At 35.7% G+C, this 21,982-nt stretch overlaps 1 protein-coding gene across 1 annotated transcript; it reads left to right on the plus strand.

Moving 5' to 3' along the window:
- The first annotated feature begins 1,742 nt into the window (after window positions 1-1,742).
- Window positions 1,743-17,400, plus strand: LOC134278767 (uncharacterized). The gene is made up of 14 exons (XM_062761057.1): window positions 1,743-1,930; window positions 3,729-3,843; window positions 6,364-6,460; window positions 6,980-7,166; window positions 7,917-7,996; window positions 8,109-8,186; window positions 8,307-8,384; window positions 8,633-8,710; window positions 9,025-9,102; window positions 9,421-9,564; window positions 9,817-9,893; window positions 10,414-10,627; window positions 10,744-10,887; window positions 16,725-17,400. The coding sequence occupies exons 1-14, from the start codon at window positions 1,743-1,745 to the stop codon at window positions 17,336-17,338; spliced, it is 2,172 nt and encodes a 723-aa protein (XP_062617041.1). The 3' UTR covers window positions 17,339-17,400.
- The last annotated feature ends 4,582 nt before the right edge of the window (window positions 17,401-21,982 follow it).

The following is a 21,982-nucleotide window of genomic DNA, read 5'->3' on the forward strand; positions in this document are numbered from 1 at the left end:
AGGAAATGTTTAAACTGGCTATGGAGAAAATTATAATATGCATCCAGATTACTTGTTTTTAATGCCAAAAAAATTCAGAGAGAAAAGGAATGCAGAGTTAATGTCGATTTGTAGTCAAGGTTTTAAAAATTAATCATGTCAAATAATGACGTTGATCATGTGTTTTAGCTATATTGAATTCCAAAAAACAAAATATGCTGGCACAATCAAGCGAGGATCTCTCCCAGTATATAAATCCATTTGCAATAATGTATATGCATTGAAAGCCGCTGTTCATGACATTGTTAAGTCATATAAACAAGATGGATTGAAGTACTTACTCAGCTCTAGGGAATCTCATCAATATTGTTATTTTGCTCTTTTGTAATGTAAATATGCTGTGTATGTAGTGTTAAAATGTATATATTTATTGGTTCAACTTAATAAATCTGAACCTTATCAGGGTGTCATGTTGTGTATAAATATAAGTGTACAAGGTAGAAGCGGACATTGAAAAAGAATGACTTGTCGGACATCATGAAACTAAAAGGTGATGGCGCCGGGTGATCATATAATGTCATTTTTATTTTACAATAATTTGGGAAATAATGAACGTATCAAGATAGAATTTTCAATATTTCTTTTTTTGTTGTTGTTTTATGTTCCTTATAAATTTTGTAAGCTCAGACAACATAGTGCTGATTTTATAGCCTCAGTCCACGAACTTTTTGATAAACCCTCGTACTTTAAAATACACTTATAAAGCGTCTCATAAACTTGGATCACGTAATGTTATGACAGTATGCAGTGTAGCTATTCCAGAAAAAGTGTACAAAGTTTGGGAAAAAAAATGTGTTAAAAATAGGTTAATCAGTCAGAACGTATTTTGGTTAACGGATTAGCAATTCTGTATTCTACTGCCATGCATCCCTAATACTGTAAACGTATTACATTTAGCGGTGTATTCTGATTAGCGATTTTGGCGGTACGCAGAGTCCGCTAAATCAAGTACATCGCTAAATGCCTTGTATATCAAACAGGTATATCTAACACATTCAGATTGCGCTAAATCAAATCTACGCTAACCTGTTCAAAAATGAATTTCCATCAAATATAATACATTTACAGTAAATACAGGTTCGTCGAACGTCATAAACGTTCGACGTAATTTCTCTGTGATGTCAGAAAGATTCTTTTCCTTTGATCTGTCAAACCTCTCAATCTCTCAAACTTTTATGAAGATTCATTGAACTTTAAGAGATTAATTTAGAGTCATTTATTGTTTAATTAAAGACTAGAAAATGTAGTAAATTTTGTCTTTCAAATGTTTGGTGGATTAGATGCTTTTTAAGATGCTTTTTTAAATGTGTCTGTCTTTTTTCATTCCAACAAACTACACTTTAAAACGTGACATTTAGTTGTGACGCGGCAACACCCCTATGTTTAATGTTTTAAACATCTATAAAATGAATTACGGTAAACATTATGAAATGAAATTTTCAATTTTGATTAGATTTATTTTTATGCATCTTTTGGTACATTATATTTGATAATATGATGCCAAGTATTAAAGATACGGACACAGTGACATTACTTTTGGAATCAATTAACTCTTGTATAATCAATATATGTAAAAATTAAAAAATTAAAAAAAAAAGAAAGATCTATGAGATGAGTTTAGAAGAGTTCTTTACAGTACACAATACCAATGTCAATTTGATCCTGAACAAATTATTTTGTTTTAGAACTCCTTATCAGACTTGATGACAAAGATCCAGACAGCCACTCCACAAATTATACGCTGTATCCGACCTAACATTGACAGGAAACCCCTCCATTTTGTCCCAGAATACGTGCTGGCTCAGATGAGGTACACCGGGATCACAGAGACGATCAAGATCAAGAAACATGGATACTGCTCCCGACTCAAGTTCAGGGATTTCCTAGTAGTGTAAGTATTATCCAGGGTAACCATGGATACTCTTCCTGACTCAAGTTCAGGGATTTCCTAGTAGTGTAAGTATTAACCAGGGTTACCATGGATACTATTCCTGACTCATGTTCAGGGATTTCCTAGTAGTACATGCGCGGATCTAGAGGGGGGGTCGGGGGGGTCAGGACCCCCCCCTGGAATTTCCACGGTTGAAAAATGTATATACTGAAGCATGAGAGAAAAGTCACCTTGGACCCCCCCCCCCCTTGAAAATGCAGACCCCCCCTGGTGAACATGTATATGTTTGAAATGGGTATGAAATGTGATAGATTTGAGGCAGCAATAGAAGTTTTTACTACCCCCCCCCATCCCCCCCCCCCCCCCCCCCCCCCCCCCCCCCCCCCCCCCCCGAAATAGGTTTTTCATGTTTGGGCGAGTTAAGGTTTTTTTTTTTTTTTTTTTTTTTTTTTTTTTTTTTTTTTTTTTTTTTTTGCTTGTCAAGAAATTTCTGGGATTAGATTTTTTTTTTTGAACTGGGTGGACCCCCCCTGGAAAAAATTTCTGGATCCGCGCCTGTAATGTAAGTATTAACCAGGGTTACCATAGATACTGCTCCCGACTCAAGTTCTGGGATTTCCTAGTAGTGTAAGTATTAACCAGGGTTACCATGGATACTGTTCCCGACTCAAGTTCAGGGATTTCCTAGTAGTGTAAGTATTAACCAGGGTTACCATGGATACTGTTCCTGACTCAAGTTCAGGGATTTCCTAGTAGTGTAAGTATTAACCAGGGTTACCATGGATACTATTCCTGACTCAAGTTCAGGGATTTCCTAGTAGTGTAAGTATTAACCAGGGTTAGGATACTGTTCCCGACTCAAGTTCAGGGATTTCCTAGTAGTGTAAGTATTAACCAAGGTTACCATGGATACTGTTCCCGACTCAAGTTCAGGGATTTCCTAGTAGTGTAAGTATTAACCAGGGTTACCATGGATACTGCTCCCGACTCAAGTTCAGGGATTTCCTAGTAGTGTAAGTATTAACCAGGGTTACCATAGATACTGCTCCCGACTCAAGTTCAGGGATTTCCTAGTAGTGTAAGTATTAACCAGGGTTACCATAGATACTGTTCCCGACTCAAGTTCAGGGATTTCCTAGTAGTGTAAGTATTAACCAGGGTTACCATGGATACTGTTCCTGACTCAAGTTCAGGGATTTCCTAGTAGTATAAGTATTAACCAGGGTTACCGTGGATACTGCTCCTGACTTAAGTAAGGAAAATAATATGGTTACCATGGATATTGTTCTCAACTAAAGTTCAGGGACTTTATAGAAATGTAAATATTAGGAGAAATTAATATGGTTACCATTATAGATACTGCTCAGTTAACAATGAATACTTCTACTCAAGTACAGGGATTTTCAAGTTGTGTATAGAAAAAAAGTTGCAGGGTCACCATAAATGCTACTCCTGACTTGCGTGACTTTTTAGTTACCTGGTAGTACCAAAAACGTCATTAACTATTTAACCATTCCTTTTACTTTTTTCTTTAGTTATAGTGTTTTTTTTTTAATTTTGCTGTACATTATATGTTGGATATTGTCATGATAATTTTGAATATTGTATTGACGGTAAACTTTATCTCCAGAATATAAAATTGGATATGATCAGTCATGTAGCTTGCTGTAAAAAAACTGTGTTAAAAGAAAACAGAAGATTAAGATTCTATTTTAATTTTTCCCTTTGTTTTAAAAAATAGAAACTTTGTTTCCTTATCTGCCACCTATATTAAAGTTATTTTGCTATGTGGTGACAGGTATGAGACACTGAGGACCTTCCTTGTACCACCTCACAGCATGATCCCCGACGAACAGAAATGTCAGGAAGTCATCCGCTACTGTGGACTCAACACAAACTCTGCCAGTCACAAGGTAACACAACTATTGTCTGTGTAGGAGTTCCCGATTTATCAGAATCGTTTGGAAAAACCCTGTTGGTTTCATAAACTTGTTGGAAAGTTTTAGTTACTGCAGTAGTTAATTTGCAAAAAAAATAAAAAGAAATAAAAATAAATTTAAAAAAGACGAGAAGAGAAAAAAAAAAACAAAAGTATAAAATAAATAAATAGATAAAAAATAAAAAAGAGAAATTTATGAAAAAATAATTATAAAAAAAAATTGTAAGATTACATATTCCCCATAGAAAGTTAAAAAAAAAGAAGAGGAAGAAAGGAATAAAATAAATAGGCAAATAAATAATCTAAATTGATAAGTAAATAAAATAGAAAATTATGTAATTTAATTCTGTTGTTTGGAGCATTTTTCCACATGGATTAAAATTTTGTTTTGAATAAAAAGACATGTATCACATGAACTTAAGGACAGACAAGACGTTCCTCAAAAATATAAATTTTTTTTTTCAATATTTAGTCATTGAAGTATTGCTGCTTTAACGTGATTACTCACAAAAAATTGAGGTACCTTACCAGGCATTTGTGCAAGATACCAGCTAGAGGATAGCATTTCTTATATATCGGTAATCTTTTTCGAAGAAAAAAAAATGTCCAAAATCACATTTTTAGTGTTTCAAATTTTTAAAAACGATTAAATACTGGTTTAAAGTCAACATTTTATATATTTTTCATACATTGTAAAGATATACAAAACAGAAATCTGGGGAACGTATTGTCTGACCTTAATTTCTTGTACATATCTCTCAAGATTAATCATCTCTCAATCTGTTTACACTTGTAAACTTTTTGCTTTTATGGTATATTTTCCTAACAGTATGAAAATTAAAATTATTATAAACAATTTCAGAATACCTTTTGATGCAAAATTGACAGAAAGCACCAATTGGAAATTTTTTGGCCATTAATGCTAATGGGACTTGAATCTTTGTGATGATTATAATTTTCAAACATGTTATTATACCCCCCGCAAACGAAGTTTGGGGGGGTATATAGGAATCACCTTGTCCGTCTGTCCATCCGTCCGTCTAGCTGTCTGTCCGTCTGTCTGTGCAATCGTGTCCGGTCCATATCTTTCTTACAGAGGGACATTAGAATCTACTACTCCACACAAAGATTGCCCATGACCTAAGGGTGTGTCATGCCTTGACCCAAGGTCATTTGGGGAACTTCAAGGTCACTGGAAGAAAAATTTCATAATTCGTTTCCTGTCCATATCTTTCTTATGAATAAACTTGGTAGGTTCTCATTTCACAGAAAGATTGCCCATGAACTAAGGATGTGTCATGACCTTGACCCAAGGTCATTTGGGGAACTTCAAGGTCACTGGAAGAAAAATTTCATAATTTGTGTCCGGTCCATATCTTTCTTATGAATAAACTTGGTAGGTTCTCATTTCACATAAAGATTGCCCATGACCCAAGGGTGTGTCATGATCTTGACCCAAGGTCATTTGGGGAACTTCAAGGTCACTGGAAGAAAAATTTCACAATTCGTGTCCTGTCCATATCTTTCTTATGGATAAGCTTGGTAGGTTGTCATTTCACACAAAGATTGCCCATGACCCAAGGCTGTGTCATGACCTTGACCCAAGGTCATTTGGGGAAGTTCTAGGTCACTGGAAGAAAATTTCATATTTCATGTCTGGTCCATATCTTTCTGATGGATAAATTTGGTAGGTTTTCATTTCACACAAAGATTGCCCATGACCCAAGTCTGTGTCATGACCTTGACCCAAGGTCATTTGGGGAAGTTCAAGGTCACTGGAAGAAAATTTCATAATTCATGTCCGGTCCATATCTTTCTGATGGATAAACTTGGTAGGTTTTAATTTCACAAAAAGATAGACCATGACCCGAGGGTTTGTCATGACCTTGACCCAAGGTCATTTGGGAAAGTTCAAGGTCACTGGAAGAAAAATTTCATAATTCGTGTCTGGTCCATATCTTTCTGATGGATAAACTTGGTAGGTTCTCATTTCACACAAAGATTGCCCATGACCGAAGGGTGTGTCATGACCTTGACCCAAGGTCATTTTGGGAAGTTCAAGGTCATTGGAAGAAAAGTTTCATAATTCGTGTCCTGTCCATATCTTTCTTATGGATAAACTTGGTAGGTTTTCATTTCACAGAAAGATAGACCATGACTCAAGGGTGTGTCATGACCTTGACCCAAGGTCATTCGGGGAATTTCAAGGTCACTGGAAGAAAAAAATCATAATTCGTGTCCAGTCCATATCTTTCCTATGGATAAACTTGGTAGGTTGTCATTTCACATAAAGATTGCCCATGACCCAAGGGTATGTCTTGACCTTGACCCAAGGTCATTTGGGGAAGTTCAAGGTCGCTGGAAGAAAAATTTCATAATTCGTGTCCTGTCCATATCTTTCTTATGGAAAAACTTACTTCTGAAAAACCCAGCGGGGGGTATTTTGTCCCGTTTGGACAGTTCTAGTTTATGTTTTATCTTTGAATCTTTTTAGATTGGAAAATCTAAGGTGTTTTTCCATGAGGAAGATTTAAGGAAAATTGACCAAGTGTCCAATGAAGTCAAGAAGAAAATTGTCCTTTGTCAATCAGGTAAGGGAGGGTTATTTTAGTCAAGATCAAATAGGTCAAGGTCATCATAGTCCAGGATCAGATCCTTTTCAGATACTGTGGTTTTATCAATTTTCATTGGCAGCAATTTTCCTGTATTTTGTAAAAATGACTTTTTCAAGGATATGTAATTTTGTGGACAAAAACATTGCCTATACAAATGAATAACATATTTCTATAAGTCAATAAACATTTAATTTTGTAGATCTGTTAATTAAACAACAAATTCCTCGAAAATTGATGCTCAAAGAATATTGATAAAGCCACATTACGCTGAATCCTATTTGTCATCTCTGTCAATCAAAGTCATCATATAAAGATTTTGTAAATTTTGATTTAAATCAATTGTCAAATTTTGTATTTCAATTAATTTTCAAAGTTTTATAAAAGAGCAAATATGAGCATGCATGTCTGACAGTCTGAATTTTGATGAGTTAAACTATTTCTTAATGTTCTAATCTGCTTTTCCAAAGATTTTGAGATTTAATATTGTTTTTAAAGCTGTCAGAAGATATTTGGCCAAGAAAAGATTTGCTGAGCTTCAGAAGATTTCTATGGTGAAGAATGAAACAAAAGTCCAAGAATTGTGTCACCAGATGGCACTGCAGCATGATAAGGTCACTTCCTGGATATGGTTTCAGCGGGAACATGATGAGGTGAAAGTTCACAAGAATCCAGTAAACCCTGAGTGAGTAAAAGTCCTTAAAATCTAAGGTAAAAAAATCAGTATGGTACGTGTTGATGGTCTTGAGAACTATTGTTTCCAAATTGTCAAATTTAAATGCAGATACTGTATTTGTGTTTGTTTAAAATTATTAAGTTTCTGGTGTTTAGGACAGAAAACGAATCAAAAGAGGTCTTGGATAAAGAAACATGTGGGCAAAACCTTTTTTTTCCCTCAAAGACAACATGGTTATAGATATAAAATTCAAATACAGTCATCTTTGTTAAGCGGGTGAAAAACAAGTCAGGGAATGGTTAATAATTTTTTATCTTATTGAATAAGAGTTTAAAAAACAACACTTCTAATTGTAAAGATAAATTGATAATAAACTGATTACTGTATAGTAAGATAACATTTTATAAGCTTGCTTTACTGTAATTAGTGTTCATTCTGATTGGACAAAGTGGACATAATTTTTTTTACAAATTAATAAGTGAGAAAAGAAAAAGTTACACATGCTCATAAACCTCTTGTTACAGTTCAGACAAATATCATGTGGTCTAACATTTTGAATTTGATAACTTAATCTCATGCTGAAAGAGAGACAACTCTGATAAACTCAATTCCAATATTCTTTTGATGCTTGTCTATTAAAAGAAATGAATATGTTAAAAGCAAAAAAAACAATTCTCGAAAAAAACATTTCCTCTCTTATTCTCTTCAGATATTGATTAGTTATAAGGTGTTAATGTAGTGTATATTTTTGTTTTTCAGAGAAGCAGCTTTGCAGGAATCTCTGGAGAGTTTGGATGATATTCTGGACCAATATGACGAAGTGACAGGAAACAGATCTGGTCAGTGTCATACTTGTATCTCAATCATTGTCTGTCTGTCTGTATGTCAGGAAACAGATATGGTTATAGTGTCATACTTATGTCAATCATTGTCTGTCTATCTGTATGACAGGAAACAGATCTGGTCAGTGTCATACTTATATCTCAATCATTGTCTGTCTAACTGTCTGTATGACAGGAAACAGATCTGGTCAGTGTCATACTTATATCTCAATCATTGTCTGTCTAACTGTCTGTATGACAGGAAACCAGTCCGGTCAGTGTCATATTTATATCTCAGTCATTGTCTGTCTATCTGTCTGTATGACAGGAAACCAGTTCGGTCAGTGTCATACTTATATCTCAATCACTGCCTGTCTTACTGTTGGTATGACAGGAAACAGGTCTGGTCAGTGTCATACTTATATCTCAATCATTGTCTGTCTATCTGTCTGTATGACAGGAAACAGATCTGGTCAGTGTCATACTTATATCTCAATCATTGTCTGTCTGTCTGTCTGTATGACAGGAAACAGGTCTGGTCAGTGTCATACTTGTATCTCAATCATTGTCTGTCTGTCTGTATGTCAGGAAACAGATATGGTTATAGTGTCATACTTATGTCAATCATTGTCTGTCTATCTGTCTTTATGACAGGAAACAGATCTGGTCAGTGTCATACTTATATCTCAATCATTGTCTGTCTAACTGTCTTTATGACAGGAAACAGGTCTGGTTAGTGTCATACTTATATCTCAATTATTGTCTGTCTATCTGTCTGTATGACAGGAAACAGATCTGGTCAGTGTCATACTTATATCTCAATCATTGTCTGTCTATCTGTCCGTATGACAGGAAACAGATCTGGTCAGTGTCATACTTATATCTCAATCATTGTCTGTCTACCTGTCTGTATGACAGGAAACAGGTCTGGTCAGTGTCATACTTATATCTCAGTCATTGTCTGTCTGTCTGTCTGTATGACAGGAAACAGGTCTGGTTAGTGTCATACTTATATCTCAATCATTGTCTGTCTATCTGTATGACAGGAAACAGATCTGGTCAGTGTCATACTTATATCTCAATCATTGTCTGTCTATCTGTCTGTATGACAGGAAACAGGTCTGGTCAGTGTCATACTTATATCTCAATCATTGTCTGTCTATCTGTCTGTATGACAGGAAACAGGTCTGGTCAGTGTCATACTTATATCTCAATCATTGTCTGTCTATCTGTCTGTATGACAGGAAACAGATCTGGTCAGTGTCATACTTATATCTCAATCATTGTCTGTCTATCTGTCTGTATGACAGGAAACAGGTCTGGTCAGTGTCATACTTATATCTCAATCATTGTCTGTCTATCTGTCTGTATGACAGGAAACAGATCTGGTCAGTGTCATACTTATATCTCAATCATTGTCTGTCTATCTGTCTGTATGACAGGAAACAGGTCTGGTCAGTGTCATACTTATATCTCAATCATTGTCTGTCTAACTGTTGGTATGACAGGAAACAGATCTGGTCAGTGTCATACTTATATCTCAATCATTGTCTGTCTTACTGTTGGTATGACAGGAAACAGATCTGGTCAGTGTCATACTTATATCTCAATCATTATCTGTCTGTCTGTTTGTATGACAGGAAACAGGTCTGGTCAGTGTCATACTTATATCTCAATCATTGTCTGTCTGTCTGTCTGTCCGTACGACAGGAAACAGATCTGGTCAGTGTCATACTTATATTTCAATTATTGTCTGTCTGTCTGTATGACAGGAAACAGATCTGGTTAGTGTCATTTTTATATCTCAGTCATTGTCTGTCTAACTGTTTGTATGACAGGAAACAGGTCTGGTCAGTGTCATACTTATATCTCAATCATTGCCTGTCTTACTGTTGGTATGACAGGAAACTGGTTGGTCAGTGTCATACTTATATCTCAGTCATTGTCTGTCTAACTGTTGGTATGACAGGAAACAGGTCTGGTCAGTGTCTTACTTAAATCTCAATCATTGTCTGTCTATCTGTCTGTATGACAGGAAACAGATCTGGTCAGTGTCATACTTATATCTCAATCATTGTCTGTCTATCTGTCTGTATGACAGGAAACAGATCTGGTCAGTGTCATACTTATATCTCAATCATTGTCTGTCTGTCTGTCTGTCCGTATGACAGGAAACAGATCTGGTCAGTGTCATACTTATATCTCAATCATTGTCTGTCTAACTGTCTGTATGACAGGAAACGGGTCTGGTCAGTGTCATACTTATATCTCAATCATTGTCTGTCTGTCTGTCTGTCCGTATGACAGGAAACAGATCTGGTCAGTGTCATACTTATATCTCAATTATTGTCTGTCTGTCTGTATGACAGGAAACAGATCTGGTCAGTGTCATTTTTATATCTCAGTCATTGTCTGTCTAACTTTTTGTATGACAGGAAACAGGTCTGGTCAGTGTCTTACTTATATCTCAGTCATTGTCTGTCTGTCTGTCTGTCCGTATGACAGGAAACAGATCTGGTCAGTGTCATACTTATATCTCAATCATTGTCTGTCTGTCTGTCTGTATGACAGGAAACAGATCTGGTCAGTGTCATACTTATATCTCAATCATTGCCTGTCTAACTGTTGGTATGACAGGAAACAGGTCTGGTCAGTGTCATACTTATATCTCAATCATTGTCTGTCTATCTGTCTGTATGACAGGAAACAGATCTGGTCAGTGTCTTACTTATATCTCAATCATTGTCTGTCTGTTTGTATGACAGGAAACAGGTCTGGTCAGTGTCCTACTTATATCTCAATCATTGTCTGTCTTACTGTTGGTATGACAGGAAACAGATCTGGTCAGTGTCATACTTATATCTCCATCATTGTCTGTCTATCTGTCTGTATGACAGGAAACAGATCTGGTCAGTGTCATTTTTATATCTCAGTCATTGTCTGTCTAACTGTCTGTATGACAGGAAACAGGTCTGGTCAGTGTCATACTTATATCTCAATCATTGTCTGTCTGTCTGTCTGTCTGTATGACAGGAAACAGATCTGGTCAGTGTCATTTTTATATCTCAGTCATTGTCTGTCTAACTGTCTGTATGACAGGAAACAGGTCTGGTCAGTGTCATACTTATATCTCAATCATTGTCTGTCTATCTGTCTGTATGACAGGAAACAGGTCTGGTCAGTGTCATACTTATATCTCAATCATTGTCTGTCTGTCTGTCTTTATGACAGGAAACAGGTCTGGTCAGTGTCATACTTATATCTCAATCATTGTCTGTCTGTCTGTCTGTCTGTATGACAGGAAACAGATCTGGTCAGTGTCATACTTATATCTCAATCATTGCCTGTCTAACTGTTGGTATGACAGGAAACAGGTCTGGTCAGTGTCATACTTATATCTCAATCATTGTCTGTCTATCTGTCTGTATGACAGGAAACAGATCTGGTCAGTGTCATTTTTATATCTCAGTCATTGTCTGTCTAACTGTCTGTATGACAGGAAACAGGTCTGGTCAGTGTCATACTTATATCTCAATCATTGTCTGTCTGTCTGTCTGTATGACAGGAAACAGATCTGGTCAGTGTCATTTTTATATCTCAGTCATTGTCTGTCTAACTGTCTGTATGACAGGAAACAGGTCTGGTCAGTGTCATACTTATATCTCAATCATTGTCTGTCTATCTGTCTGTATGACAGGAAACAGGTCTGGTCAGTGTCATACTTATATCTCAATCATTGTCTGTCTATCTGTCTGTATGACAGGAAACCAGTCCGGTCAGTGTCATACTTATATCTCAATCATTGTCTGTCTGACTGTCTGTATGACAGGAAACAGGTCTGGTCAGTGTCATACTTATATCTCAATCATTGCCTGTCTTACTGTTGGTATGACAGGAAACAGGTCTGGTCAGTGTCATACTTATATCTCAATCATTGTCTGTCTGTCTGTCTGTCCGTATGACAGGAAACAGATCTGGTCAGTGTCATACTTATATCTCAATCATTGTCTGTCTGTCTGTATGACAGGAAACAGGTCTGGTCAGTGTCATACTTATATCTCAATCATTGTCTGTCTGTCTGTCTGTCTGTCTGTATGACAGGAAACAGGTCTGGTCAGTGTCATACTTATATCTCAATCATTGTCTGTCTATCTGTCTGTATGACAGGAAACAGATCTGGTCAGTGTCATACTTATATCTCAATCATTGTCTGTCTGACTGTCTGTATGACAGGAAACAGGTCTGGTCAGTGTCATACTTATATCTCAATCATTGTCTGTCTGACTGTCTGTATGACAGGAAACAGGTCTGGTCAGTGTCATACTTATATCTCAATCATTGCCTGTCTTACTGTTGGTATGACAGGAAACTGGTTGGTCAGTGTCATACTTATATCTCAATCATTGTCTGTCTGTCTGTCTGTCCTAGGGCTGTCACGGGTACCCGAAATGACCCGGAACCGCGGAACAATTAATTCGGGTCGGGTACGGTTCCGTTTTTCTGGAATTCGGTTCGGTTCCGATTTGTATAACTGGAGTAGATTTTACTATAAAATAAAATGGCGTCAAAAACGAGAGTTTTGTTAGTAAATTGTCATTAAAAGGCAGGGTTTCAGATTGGCGTTGGCCATTTGCCAATAAAAGTTTACCTGCCATGTTGGCCTATAAGTTTAACATTGAACAGACACAATGCCGATTATCTTCTGTATGTAAAGGCCTGTCGTATAATTTTTCCTCCATTCAGATCCGATTGTTTTTCTCTACTTTCTGCAACTGCCGATTCAATCAGCCAATGACATTTTGGTATAAATAGATCTTGACAAAATACTCTATAATTTTATTTCCAAACCCAACTGCAAGGAGCATAAAGTAGTGATGAATGTTTAAAACATCGAAGGAATCCATGCCATGTTGTTATTTTTACTGCCATGATTGAATATGGGGTCGGACTAATAGCAGGAAACGGACAATGTTGCAAGGTTTTACAAAGGGAAAAAAATAGTCTAGGTAATCTTTAAACGTAATTATACATTGAATATCATCAGAGATACAAGTCTAATTTTTGGATTACTATTCTTAAAAATTGTAATCCCAAGAAATAAATACATTTACATGTAATGAAAGGTGGGACTAATATAAGTTAAATACCCATTGAATGGAATTAAAAAAAAAACAATTACCATTCTGTTTCAATATATTAATTTTGTTTAAAAGAAACAAAATAATATTTCCACCTTATTAAAAGGAAAATTAATATACAATTTTGAATATTTTATGTAATAAAATGACCATTTTGTAAAAGTCTGACAGAAATCTGAGTTAGTTTAACTTTTCTATTGGCCTATAATTTTAGGAAGTTTAGGAAAGAATGGCCTATAACTTTTCTGGTAAATATGCCAGATGTCCTGTAGTTACTTATTTCAATCTGAAACCCTGAAAGGTGATTTAAAAATAATTTGGTACAGTTGTTGTCTAGTCAGGAGGCTACTTTTAACTAGTTATAATGTTGCAATTTCTAAGATTAAATGAGAATATTCTTTTTATTGTTGAAAATAATATAAATCATGAGCTTTTCTTCCATTACCTACCCGACCCGAGAAACCCGAAACCGAACCTCAAAAAATCAGAACCGACCCGACCCGAAAAATTTTGGAACCGTGACAGCCCTAGTCTGTCCGTATGACAGGAAACAGGTCTGGTCAGTGTCATACTTATATCTCAATCATTGTCTGTCTGTCTGTATGACAGGAAACAGGTCTGGTCAGTGTCATACTTATATCTCAATCATTGTCTGTCTGACTGTCTGTATGACAGGAAACAGATCTGGTCAGTGTCATACTTATATCTCAATCATTGTCTGTCTGTCTGTATGTCAGGAAACAGATCTGGTCAGTGTCATACTTATATCTCAATCATTGCCTGTCTTACTATTGGTATGACAGGAAACTGGTTGGTCAGTGTCATACTTATATCTCAATCATTGTCTGTCTGTCTCTCTGTCCGTATGACAGGAAACAGGTCTGGTCAGTGTCATACTTATATCTCAATCATTGTCTGTCTATCTGTATGTATGACAGGAAACAGATCTGGTCAGTGTCATACTTATATCTCAATCATTGTCTGTCTGTCTGTCCGTATGACAGGAAACAGATCTGGTCAGTGTCATACTTATATCTCAATCATTGTCTGTCTGTCTGTATGACAGGAAACAGATCTGGTCAGTGTCATACTTATATCTCAATCATTGTCTGTCTGTCTGTCTGTATGACAGGAAACAGGTCTGGTCAGTGTCATACTTATATCTCAATCATTGTCTGTCTATCTGTCTGTATGACAGGAAACAGGTCTGGTCAGTGTCATACTTATATCTCAATCATTGTCTGTCTATCTGTCTGTATGACAGGAAACAGATCTGGTCAGTGTCATACTTATATCTCAATCATTGTCTGTCTATCTGTATGACAGGAAACAGGTCTGGTCAGTGTCATACTTATATCTCAATCATTGTCTGTCTGTCTGTCTGTATGACAGGAAACAGGTCTGGTCAGTGTCATACTTATATCTCAATCATTGTCTGTCTGTCTGTATGACAGGAAACAGATCTGGTCAGTGTCATACTTATATCTCAATCATTGTCTGTCTGTCTGTATGACAGGAAACAGGTCTGGTCAGTGTCATACTTATATCTCAATCATTGTCTGTCTGTCTGTCTGTATGACAGGAAACAGATCTGGTCAGTGTCATACTTATATCTCAATCATTGTCTGTCTAACTGTCTGTATGACAGGAAACAGATCTGGTCAGTGTCATACTTATATCTCAATCATTGTCTGTCTATCTGTCTGTATGACAGGAAACAGGTCTTGTCAGTGTCATACTTATATCTCAATCATTGTCTGTCTAACTGTCTGTATGACAGGAAACAGATCTGGTCAGTGTCATACTTATATCTCAATCATTGTCAGTCTACTAGTATCTGTCTGTATGACAGGAAACAGGTCTGGTCAGTGTCTTACTTATATCTCAATCATTGTCTGTCTTACTGTTGGTATGACAGGAAACAGATCTGGTCAGTGTCTTACTTATATCTCAATCATTGTCTGTCTATCTGTCTGTATGACAGGAAACAGGTCTGGTCAGTGTCATACTTATATCTCAATCATTGTCTGTCTAACTGTCTGTATGACAAAACACTACATTTATCATCCTTTAAAACATCATCTTTGTATTTCTTCCAAAGTTGAGAAAAGAGTGTGAGTTGAGTCAGATGACTCTCAAGCCCTTTATGCCTTTGGTTTTACAGAAGGTTGTCCCATTTAATTAATTTGAGACTTTGCACATTACTAGAAAATTCAGCACAATCTTCTGAAATATTGGCTATTTACCTTTGAAGTATTGAAGGACTTGGGTTGAACATTATAAATTTCAATCTGATATCTCATTTAATGAAATTCATGACTACCAAAGTGAAATGTAAAAGGTTAATTTTTTTGGCCATCCTTGTGTAATGGACTTTTAGCATTGTTACTAAATCCTTCTGGATGATCTAAAATGTTTTCCAGCAAGCATAATGTATTTTTGATGGAGTTTAAGAAGATAGCTGTTACACATATTTTGAAACCAAACTAAAAATAAATGAAGTCTCATTAAATACCATCATATCTGGTTCTCTTTGATATACACTGATTGAGCTAGGGGTGGTCTCTCTGAATCTATTCTAACCATTTCTGCTAATTCTCTTTTCAGTTACAGTCATTGTCAACCACTTCTTGAACAACCATAACAAGATTTCTATCTTTCTGAAAATAAGTTTTCTTTTTTAAATGTTTTTCATGGTTGTATACCCTTTACTATAAGTAATGCCATCAATCCATTCCAAACATTAAATTCCATTATGTTCCTTAATGGGCCGTACATATTACCAGTATCATGAAATGTTATTTTTTTGGCCTTTACAGTAATTGACTTTTACATATTAGACACCAAAAATTTCATAAAAACTGATGTCAGATTATTGAAAATTTCACAGATACTCGTAATGCTGAAAATAAGCTTACTTCAACTAGAAACTAGTAACTATAAGCCCTGTCAGGACCAAACTCAGGCATGGATGATGCATCAAGGTATGGACACTATCAGACTTGCTTTGGATGCTGGGTCTGACCTATATTTTCAAGATGAGTGACCAGGTTAAAGTTTTTTAAGCAAGTCCATTTGCAAGCAATTAAGTCTTGTCAAAAGAAATACACTTGTGAAATTATGAATGTCATATATAGCCCCATCCATTCAAAAGTTATACACCCAAATTTTACGGAGGGGGTGAGCTTCTCTTTTTTGGTATCAATCACATTTTACATGTATTGGGAATTGATGGTTAAAAAGAATAGTGAAAATTTTTAATAAAATACAGTGCATCATTTTCATACATGTTGCTTCAAGTCTACAATTTATGTTTGGGTTGCCTCATTAAATTACATCTAAGTGTGAGATATATATACTATAATGTGAGGATTTGTTAGGGAGTGTGAATGAGATTATCCATAAAGAATGTGTAAGTGAGAATAGAGTACTCATGTACTAATTAGTGATAATTTGGGTGAGTTTTTGTTTATTCTGATTTGATGAGGGGTTGGAAAGGTTTCAGCCCCCCCCCACCCCCCACCCCAACTTCTACTTCAGGAGAGGATCCAGGTGTACAGCTGATTCTAATGGATCACAGCTGACATTTGGTTAAATCAATCCTCCAGTTTCCCGGTATAATACATATTATTCTTTGGATCAATGTTTCTTGGAGTCGGTTCTTCTGAGGAACGTGTTTTACTTCGGTTCAGTACTTGCTATACTTAGTACCGTCTTTGGATCGATGTCCAAAGCTAAACTTCATGACCTTAATTCCAAACGACGGACAGCCTTAACAGTTTCGGGTCCAGGTGCAATATATCTTTTGTCCAACATTCCAATTCTCCATAGGATCTGGAACTGTGAGTGGACGGACGGGATAGCTCACCATCTTAAACAGATGGCCAGTATGTTTGGCGTCTGCTTCTTCTACTCCACAAAACTCCCAGAACGTCTCTCACCAGGGACTTTTGACTTCATAGGAAACAGCCACCAGATCTTTCATATCCTGTTCGTCTTGTGTACTCAGAATCACTTGGATGGTGTCGTCTGGGACATCAACTTCCGGCAGACGTTCGTAGTCCGTCGGCCTCCACCGTCCCTTTGGAACATTTTTGGAATCATTGCTCTTATCTGTTTGGCAGACATACTGACTATGAAATATTTTTATTCTAGATTTAAAAAGAGATGTTTGAAGAAAGATACAAATTCTAATGAACTTAAGGCGAAAACCAATGGCTAAGCCAACAAACAATATTGGAGTTGGGTGTCCGACCGATTGAGCACTATATTTTTTTTTAATTTTTTTTTTATTTGGGTTTTTTCCCTACCTCTCCATTCAATTCAAAATTTTAAGCCAAGAACCGCAGCTCTGCGTGTTACCCCTTTTCGTCCATTTGTCCCGAAAAGGTGCCGGATAATTTGACCTTGAAATCCAACATGATTAACTTGCCCTTAATTTTCATCCCATTCTTATTGCATAATGACATCCTTTTCTTTAAATTGCTGAAAAAAGCAGAGTCTGAGCGGAACTTCTTCCTTGGCAAACGAAGATGTGCACACGAAAACAGAAATTTCTGGCGTGTCGTTATAATTATGTACTACATATAGATTTTGACTTGTGAGTATTTCAAATACTCAATTGTTGAATGTCTCATTTGTTATTATTGTAGTTTACCACATACACATGTAATACTACAAAATGTTAAAAAAAAACTGTACTACGCAAATATAAATACGCGTAATCTAGCCCAGTAAAGTCTTTCAGCATACTACATATGTGTAATTTTACCAATGTATGTAAAGCATCGAAATGAAGAACTGAAGATTCATTTATATGTTATACGAAACTTTGATGGATTTTTTATAGACATTCCCAATATTGTTATTGTTGATTAAATTTTTACTTTTACCTCCTATATCATATTCTTTTCTTTTCTCTATTTGTACAACAGAATCAAAATTCAATTGAAAGTGTGAAATCTTTTTTCTTTTCTTTACAAATATGAGATTTGCGAACATAGCGTGCAGAAAACCAATAGTTTCACATACTGTAAACGTACTTTTTTCCACGGGGTCATAATTCCGCGGAATCTCTATTTCTGTTTAATCCGCTAGTAGAAAATTACGCGGATATCTTAAAATTCTCCTTATATGCCTTATATTTGAATTAAGTTCGATGGGACTAATTTCCGCGGAATATTTGTGACCGCGTACATAGCGTAAATTAATACCACGCGGATAAAAGTACTTCTACAGTATATAAAACACATGTTCATTTTATGAATTAATTATTTATTATAAGAATTTTTTCGAGGAAAATATTTCACGGCAAATTTAATAATATAATGGTATCCGTCGGGTTCGAACCTTAACTGTTTCTTTGGAGACCAGACTGCACGCTAACCACGAAACTACACAAGTCTTTCTTTTCGAGAATTCGAGGAATATTCTTGAACTGCATTAATGGTGGTATTTAAATCGTGTTTATGATCCCTGACTTAATGCACTTCAAGAATATTTCTCGAAAAGATTCTAATAATTAATATGTCATAAAAATTTATTTTTATAAAAAAAAGTAGGTCTTTCCTCTATATGCAAACTTTGAGGATTTACTGTCAAAAACAAAAATGCAGTGAACATCCTTGTTAAGGACAGATGATACAAACAACAAGCTAATTCAGAGAATTCGTGTCCCCCGCTTAGGGAAAAAGTCGGCTCCCCCTGACTGAATTTGTAGAATTATTAAATGTATACATGTATACTGAAGCAAATAAAATACATGTATGTCAATATGCATATAAAGATTTGATTGCTTATTCTTTATTATGTGTATAGAAGATTTTTTTATATGGAATGTTTATCACACTGTAATGATGATTTTATAACCTCATAAATTTTTCATTTCACATGCTGAATACTATCATTTAGTAAAAAAAAAAAGTATTTAAAAATAAAGAAAAAGAAAGAAAGGATCAACCGAAATTCGATCCCGGGACCTCTCACATTTGAAGCGAGAGACATAACCACTAGACCACGGAATCGCTTTAAACGGTGTGAGGTATATGCAGAATCGAAGTCACATACATGCATATATTCATGTTTTCATGTTCGGTATTCTCAAAATTTTACACAATCCATGGAGTTTGATTTATTTAGCCTTTATTAAACAGTTCCAATAGATATAATAAGAACATAAAGTCCGCCGAGAACCTGTTTTATACGCAATAACTCTCCTCATGCCCCTGCGCTAAAAATAGCGACATGTAATACTATAAATACTAATAAAACAAACGGGGCGGGGCACTTTGAGAGGGGCGAGAGACGTCCTAGGGAGTTTTGGTATAAGATTACATTGCATAAGCTCAAAATCTTCTTGAAATATCGCCCGGAAATGATAGTATTACACACAGACAGAATGTATAAATTTACGACCTTGAACTTTGACCTTTTGACCTCAAAATCAATAGGGGTCTTCATTAGGCCACAGGGAGTTGTTATATAAAATTTCATTGCAATAGCTCAAATGGTTCTAGAAATATCGTGTGGAAACGAAAGTGTTTTAACAGACAGAATTTGCTTATTTATGACCTTGACCTTTGACCTTTTGACCTCAAAATCAATAGGGGTCTTCTTTAGTCCATAGGGATTTGCTATGCTAAATTTCATTCCAAAAGCTCAAAGGGTTCTCGAGATATCGTGTGGAAACAAAAGCGTTACAGACAGACAGAAAGACGGACGGACAGACGGACGGACGGACAAACCCAAATTAATATCCCCCACTTTTCAAGCGGGGGACAAAAAATGGATGCCTGGATTGGTATGCAACTGATGCAAATAATAAATTTCTAGAATATAAAGAAATTGTAAACCTTCTGTGACATTCAAATTCTACCCTTCTGAATTCGAGAAATATTCTTGAACTGCACTAATGGTGGTATTTAAATCATGTTTATGATCCCTGACTTTACTTCAAATTCCATGTTTGTGCAAATTTGAATAAAAATTTAAAAACTACGCGGTGAAACCTATTCATTTTATTCTTAAAACATGACCCAAGTTGTTATTTTCAAAATTTTTGACAAAAGTTTGTTTGTATCATCCGTCCTTAAAACAAGATGTGTTTGTGAAACACCATGCGCCCGTCGGCAACAAAGTTCCAAAAAACTATTTTAGCATATAGGACACAGTCAAGGTCACAAGGTCATTGACCATGGTTTGTTACAACGCACTTTGAAAAATTACGCACTTTGAAAAATTTTTTCAAAGTGCGTTAAATTTGGGACCAAGCTAACGCACTTTGAAAAAATCAAATTTCTTTTCAAAGTGCGTTAATATCGATCATATTATCGCACTTTGAAAAAAAAAAATGTAAAGCTTGCTTGATAATCTTAGAAATAATCGGTATGATAAATAATTGACCCTAGTTGGATAACTTTTTGGTGATAAGGTCAAATCAGGACCTAAGATATTGACTTTTGAATATTTAAGGTTTTGATTAACATTATAAAAGGGAAATGGGTCTTTTAGAAAAAATAGAGAGATGATTGTTTGATATTATTATTGCCGTTTCTGTCTAAAATTTCTAGTCTGTAATATGTAGATGGGGGGGGGGGCTAAAAGTGAACGACTTACAGCAAAGTATTTATCTTAAGAAAGAGGGGCAATTTGATTTTTCAAGACTATGAAAAAATCTTTCTCTCTCATACATTTTACTGTACTTAAAAATTTGTAGTTTTCATCTGTTTTAATTTAATTAATTCAATTATTGATAGTTTTCAACCTCACAGCAGTAATATAAATACATTTATCCATTGTTTAGGTATAGCATAGGCATCGAAACCGGGCGAAAGGCAAGGGGAGGGGGGCTTATCCCCCACTTATTTTGGAAAGACATACATCGTATAGGCATTGAAAATGCGGATTAACCTTTTTTGGGTTATAGGCTGAGAGATCATCTACCGGCCGTCTTCTCTTCTCGACGGGTGAAGTAAAATAAATATATAAGTTCTTTGAAAATAAATAATGTTCACTGAAATAGAATTTTTCTATTACTAAAATCTAAATCCAGAATTTTCGTTTTTACATATTTTTTTCAAAGCGCGTTAAGTATCTCCATGGTAAAATATATTGAAGTAATCTCTTAACGCACTTTGAAATTTTTTTTCAAAGTGCGTTGATTTTGTCCCAATTTTAACGCACTTTGAAAAAATTGTTCAAAGTGCGTAATTTTTTCAAAGTGCGTTGCCACAATGGTTTCATTTGAAAGAACTTAATTAGTGTAGTATGAAGCCCGTTGGTGCCACGTCCGAAAAATATTTTATCTGCCGGCCGCCACTTATTATTTGGCGCCCGCCACTTATATATCTGGCGGCCGCCACTTATTATTTGGCGGCCGCCACATAATTTATATGGCGGCCGCCACATAGATTATTTTGCAAAAGTTAAGTGTTATTGTATCTTTATTGGGTTAAGAAGATGGATGTTGACACAGCCGCTGCTTATTGATAAAAAAGTTAATGATAAAAAACGAATTCTGAAATATTGGAACACCATTCTTAGAAATCCAGAATGCAAAACTTTATTTAATTCTCAACCAATCATAGCTTACAGCAAACACAAGAATATAGGTGACGAGATAATCCGGTCTCACCTAAAACTAACACCATGATTCATGTTCGTGACCCCTGATGGGGCCTCTTAATAGCCGAAACTAATTGCATAATTCAAATCAAATATTAATCTGCTCTATGCGAAAACATATCTATAATGTAATATAAGTGTTGTTTGGAGTGTCGGGTCCTAATAAATCTCTTACAAGTTTGGTTGATTGATGTCGCTAATTTTCGCTTATTTTCACACTGTATCACACGTTAAAACATGCGCG

This window comes from Saccostrea cucullata, unplaced genomic scaffold, assembly GCF_032062105.1.
Source record: "Saccostrea cucullata isolate Sc308-1 unplaced genomic scaffold, CSIRO_AGI_Scuc_v1 ctg6463, whole genome shotgun sequence".
NCBI classification, from domain to species: Eukaryota; Metazoa; Mollusca; class Bivalvia; order Ostreida; family Ostreidae; genus Saccostrea; species Saccostrea cuccullata.

Excerpts from the sequence above, each read along its gene's own strand:
- LOC134278767 (XM_062761057.1), top strand. The coding sequence starts at position 1,743 with ATGACAAAGATCCAGACAGCCACTCCACAAATTATACGCTGTATCCGA. Across the intron at positions 6,461-6,979 it reads AATTGTCCTTTGTCAATCAG|CTGTCAGAAGATATTTGGCC; the intron begins GTAAGGGAGGGT and ends TTGTTTTTAAAG. Across the intron at positions 7,167-7,916 it reads AAGAATCCAGTAAACCCTGA|AGAAGCAGCTTTGCAGGAAT; the intron begins GTGAGTAAAAGT and ends TTTGTTTTTCAG.